General features: G+C 40.8%; 1 protein-coding gene across 2 annotated transcripts in view; it reads right to left on the bottom strand.

Annotated features, from left to right (window-relative positions):
- Nucleotides 1-5,163: 5,163 nt before the first annotated feature.
- The window catches only part of nom1 (nucleolar protein with MIF4G domain 1), a 78,096-nt gene continuing 77,259 nt past the window's right edge, over nucleotides 5,164-6,000 (bottom strand). For both annotated transcript variants that reach the window (XM_059971876.1, XM_059971877.1), the window contains one exon: nucleotides 5,164-5,803. In XM_059971876.1, the coding sequence (XP_059827859.1) occupies nucleotides 5,626-5,803 (178 nt within the window). In that variant the 3' untranslated portion in view covers nucleotides 5,164-5,625. The remainder of the gene's footprint in view (nucleotides 5,804-6,000) is intronic.

Here is a 6,000-nt window from a genome sequence, read left to right as displayed (position 1 = left end):
TACTTGACAAACCTACTACAATTGTTTTGGGATTGAAGTGACTTCATTACCTACATCCTTCATGTACATGAGGAGTAAAACTCTTTACGTTACATCTCCATCTAAATGTGCAACTTATAGTAAGTAATAAATAGAATGTACAAACAGGACAATTACAAGATGGTTAAATATGAACAGTCAGTATAACATAGTTAATTGTGTTAACATGAATTAATCAGTCTGATGGCCTGGTGGAAGAAGCTGTCCCGGAGCCTGTTGGTCCTGGCTTTAATGCTGTGGTACCGTTTCCTGGATGGTAGCAGCTGGAACAGTTTGTGGTTCGGATGACCCAGGTCCCCAATGATCCTTCAGGCCCTTTTTATGCACCTGTCTTTGTAAATGTCCTGAATAGTGGGAAGTTCACATTTACAAATGTACTGGGCTGTCCACACCACTCTCTGCAGAGTTCTGCGATTGAGGGAGGTACAGGAAGAACGTTCTGTTTTTCAAAGAACAGCTATATCAGCAGAAGGCCGCAAACATACACTCAATGGCTACTTTATTAGGTTATCTATATTACATACACACACATCTATGTGAGGCATGGTAGTGTAGCAGTTAACGTAATACTTTAAAGTGTCAGCTGTAAGATCAGAGTTTTCACAATTCTTTTCACAATCTGTAAGAAGTTTGTATGTTCACCACGTGTGTTTCCTCTGTGTGCTCTGGTTGGGGTTAGTAAATTGTGGGCATACTATGCTGGTGCAGGAAGTGTGGTGTCACTTGCAGGTTATCCCAAGCACATTCTAAGACTGTGTTGGTCATTGATGCAAACAATGCATTTTACTCTACGCTTCAATGTTCACATGACAAATAAAGCCAATCTCAATTATTTGGGTCAGGGAACCAAATGTTTTATTTCTGCACATGCTGAAAATGCAAAAACAGGCAGCATAGTGAGTTTTGGGAGAACACAAAGAAACTTAAAGGTGATTTAGACTAGTTTTAAGCAGGCAAACACAAGGCAGATGCAGTGTAGAGTTATCCAGTAGGAAAGACACAGAGCATTGTATAAGTGATGATAGAATGGGAAACATTTATGAACAAAGGATATTGTGCTTGTCCACCTCTCTGGAAATGATGATGCAGTTAGAGTAGGCAAATGATGTGTTAGCCTTCAGAGCAGAGGATTTAAGTACTGGGGAAAAGATCTTTTACTGTCATTGTACAGGAACTTGCTGAGACCACATCTGGAGTACTGTTTGCAGTTTTGGTCTCCTGACCTAATAAAGGGCATACTTGTCCTAAGATCGAATCCTTAAGGTTGATTGGTAGTCCAAGCCTACAGATTAACGAGGGCCTGGATAACTGTCCATAGGTGTGGGCTGGTGGGGGGGGGGGGGGGAAGGAATGAGGTGTGCTTTATGGTTATTTTGTCACTTGTTATGCTCTGTGTTGTTCTGCCAAGTGTTGTGGGCATGCTATGTTGGCACTGATATGTTTGGTGACACTTGTGGGCTGCCATCATCAGACCCTTAGACTGTGGTGGATGTTAACGCAAGCGAGACATTTGACTGTGTTTTGATGTACATGTGATAATAAATCTGAATCTGAATAGTAGTGAATCAGACTCAAGGACCATTGAGGCTCAGGTACAATAGAGGAATGAGAGGTAGAGAGGTAATGTATAAATTTCTGACAGGAATAGATAGAATGGATGCAGGTAGGTTCAAGGACAAAGGTTACAATTTCAAATGAGGGCTAAGACATTTAAGACTGAGATGTGGGGAAATGTCAGCAGAGGGTGGAGAACCTGTGGAATTCTCCTCCACACAACAACGTAGAAGCCAAACAGCTGCATGTATTTTAGAAGAAGGTGGATGAATTTCTCAACACAATATGGCATGGGGGAAGGTGGGAATATGGTATTGCAAAGAGGATCAGCCATGATTGTATTGAATGGCAAAGCAAATTCAAAGGGCTGGATCATGTATTCCTGCTTTTTTAAAAAAAATTCTATGTTTAAATGTCCATTGAAAGAGCCTGCAAGTTAGTCAGTTGAAGGGAATTTATGTTAAAGTTCTGAAAAAGAGATTAAAAATACAACCATCAAGACCCCAGCTAATATCTTTCAACATGTTCATTTTTCTTCCCGATTTCTAATGGATGGGAACTATTGTTCTAGTTTTGCCCATCCTTTATTATTTCTCCAGGAAGGCAGTGACTTCCATGGGGGTCTTGGGGCACCAGCAACCTTCTGATCTGCACTGAAGCAGCCAAGAAGTCTTTGTGTTCATATCAGATAAGTTAAAGGAGTCAGCCTCAGAGCTGACTTCACCACTATTCATACATGGTTGTTTGTAGTGTTCACAACAGAGAACAGAAGTTAATGCTCTTGGGACAGTTAAACAATGCATACTTAAGTTATAGGAGCAGAATTAGGCTATTTGGCCCATCAAGTCTGCTTTGCCGTTTCATCGTGGCTGATCGCATTTTCTTCTCAGCCCCAATCCCCTGCCTCCCCCCCCCATCCCTTCATGTCCTGACCAATCAAGAACCTATCAACCTCTGCCTTAGATATACAAAAATACTTGGCCTCCACAGCTGCCTGTGGCAAAGAATTCCACAGATTCACCACTCTCTGGCTAAAGAAATGGCTCATCTTCATTCTAAGAGGACACCTCTCTATACTGAGGCTGTCTCCTCTGGTCTAAGACTTTCCCACCATTGGAAACATCCCCTTCAGATCCACTCTATCAAGGTCTTTCACCATTTGATAGGTTTCAATGAGGTCATCCTTCAATCTTCTGAATTCTGGCGAATGCAGGCCCAGAGCCGTCAAATGCTCTTCACGTGATGAACCATTCAAACCTGGAAGCATTTTCGTGAACATCCTTTGAACCTTGTCCAGTCTCAGCACATCCTTTCTAAGGGGCTCAAACCTGCTTACAATACTCCAAGTGAGGCCTCACCAGTGCTTTATAGAAGTTTCAACATTACATCCTTGTTTCTATACTCCAGTCCTCTTGAAATGAATGCTAACATTGCATTTGCCTTGCTCACCACAGACGCAAACTAACCTTTAGGGAATCCTGCACAAGTACTCCCAAGACTCTCTGCACCCCAGTTTTTGTATTTACTCTCCATTTAGAAAATAGTCAACCCTTTCATTTCTTTTACTAAAATGCATGACCATACACTTCTTGACACTGTATTCCATCTCCTATTTCTTTGCCCATTCTCCTAATCTGTCTACTTCTGTAGCCTCACAGTTTCGTCAAAGCTTCCTGCTCCTCCACCTTCATATTGTCTGTAAACTTTGCAACACAGCCATCAATTCCATCATCCAAATCATTGAAGTACAAGGTGAAAAGAATCCATCCCAACCCTGTGGCCACCTGCAGCCAATCAGAAAAGCCTCCCTTTATTCCCATTTTTGCCTCCTACCAATCAGCCACTTCTTTATCCATGCGAGAATCATTCCTGTAACACCATGGACTCGTAGCTTGTTAAGCAGCCTCATGTAGCACCTTTGTCAAAAGTCTTATGAAAATCCAAGTATACAACATCAACCAATTCTCCCTTGTCTATCCTGCTTGTTATTTCTTCAAAGAATTCCAACAGTCTTGTCAGGTAAGATTTTCCCTCAAGGAAACCATTTTATTATGTGCCTTCAAGCACCCTGAGACCTCATCCTTAGTAATCAATTCCAAAATCTTCCCAATCACTGAGGTCAGACTAACTGGCCCATGGCTTTCTTTCTTCTGCCTCTCTCCCTTCTCGAAGAGTGGAGTGACATTTGCAACTTTCCAGTCTTCCAGACCATTCCAGAATCTACAGATTCTTTAAAGATCATTACTAATGCCTCCACAATCTCTCCAGCCATCACTTTCAGAACTCTGGGGTGCATACCATCTGGTCCAGTTGACTTATCCACCATCAGTTCCCAAGAAACTTCTCTCTAGTTATGGTAACTTCACACACTTCATGCCCCTTGACACCTGAAACTTCCACCATACTGCTAGTGCCTTCCACAGTGAAGACTGATGTCAGTTCGTTGTTCCCCAGTACTACTTCTCCAGCATTGTTTTCCAGTGGTCCAATATCCATGCTCATCTCTCTTTTACACTTTATGTATCTGAAGATACTTTTGGTAACTTCTATATTATTGGCTACCTTACTTTCATATGCCATCTTTATCTTCTTAATTAATTTTTTTAGTTACCTTCTGTTGGTTTTTAAAAGTTTCACAATCCTCCAATTTTTGCTCTGTTGTTGACTTTGACTTCACTTGTTACCCACAGTTCTGTCATCTTCCCTTCAGAATGCTTTTTCCCCTTTGGGATGTATATATCCTGTCCCTTCATAATTGCTTTCAGAAATTCCAGCCATTGCTTCTTTGCCATCATCTCTGCCAATGTTCTTTTCCAATCAATTCTGGCAAATTCCTCTCTCATGCCTCTGTAATTCCTTTTGCCATACTGTGATACTGATACCTCTGACTTTAGCTTCTCCTTCTCAAATTTCAGGGTGAATGATCATATCATGATCACTTGTCTCCACGGGTTCTTATACCTTAAGGTTTCTAATCAATTCTGGTTCATTGCACAATACCCAATCCAGAATAGCTGATTCTCTAGTGGGCTCAACCACGAGCTGCTCTAAAAAGTCATCTCGTAGGCACTCTAGAAATTTGCCCTCCTGTAATCCAGCATCATCTGATTTTCCCAATCTACCTGTATACAACTCCCATCAGGTCTTTTCACCCTTGCAGTTCCTTAGCTTTATCCACAGTGGTCGAACACCCTCCAACCCTATGCTACCTCTTTCTAACAGGATTTCATTTTTTACCAACTGTGCAATTTCTGCCTTTCTGCCTATTCTTTTGATGCAATGTGTACGCTTGGGCATTAAGCTCCCAGCTATAAACTTGCAGCCATGATTCAGTGATGCCTACATCATACCTGCCAATCTGCAAGACAGAATTCCTTATTCTGTTGGAAATAAGGAATGTTAAGGAAACATTCATGTTCATTTGCAGGTTTCTCTGCACCTGTTTTTGCAATGCTCCAAAGCATCTTATGAGAATCAATTAACTGCCATGACTACTGGAGAATCCAGGCCTTTTTCATCTTTTAAAAGTACCGAAACAGAATTTCTAGTTATTATTAAACCTGTAATTGATCATTTGAATCACATATAGTTTATTTCAATGGACAACTATATACATGGTTCTGCAGAATTTTTCTACCTGGGTCATAAACTCAGTGGCCACCTTTTTAATACAAATATTAGCAACTCAATGCATTACAACATAGAGTCAAAACATGGTCAAAAGATTCAGTTGTTGTTCAGACCAAACAGTAGAATGCGGAAGAAACGGCTAAGTGACCTTGACCATGGAATGACCATGGGTGCCAGATGGGGTAGTTTGAATGTCTTTGTTGATTCCCTGGGATTTTCACGCGCGTCTTTTAGAGTTCAGAGAGAATATTGCGATAAACAAAAAAAAAAAATCCAATGAGCAACAGTTCTGTGGGCATAGTTCCCTTGGTAATGAGTGAGGTCAGAGAAGAACGGCCAGACTGGATCAAGCTGACAGGAAGGCGACAGCTTAGGATAAAGTCTTTCAGTGTTTCTTCATTGTTAACATTTTAGTCTGGCATCTTTTGTTTGTAAAGCCTTTTCAGCAATGTCCACACGATCCTTGAGCAAATTAGCTTGTTCTGAAGTGCCCAGGCTAGAGGCATTCTTTAATAAGAAATGGGAAATGAAGAGTTTCAGACCTTCTCGTAACATCGCCAGATTTGGAATTCCAGAGATCCTGTAAGAACAAAATTCAAAGGTCTTTTGAAGAACACAATTTCAGTTTGTATCAGTGGCTGTAATACTTGGAGCATTCTGCTATGCAGTTCTTATATAGAGAACAGAATTCAGAATAAATTGCAAAGATTATTTAAAATTTATAACTTTTAATAGGAATCTTCAGTCCAATGTCAGATATTTACAATAATATGGCAA

The sequence above is a fragment of the Hypanus sabinus genome, chromosome 6 (assembly GCF_030144855.1).
Source record: "Hypanus sabinus isolate sHypSab1 chromosome 6, sHypSab1.hap1, whole genome shotgun sequence".
Lineage (NCBI taxonomy): Eukaryota > Metazoa > Chordata > Chondrichthyes > Myliobatiformes > Dasyatidae > Hypanus > Hypanus sabinus.
This window is presented reverse-complemented; position numbering and strand designations above follow the sequence as displayed.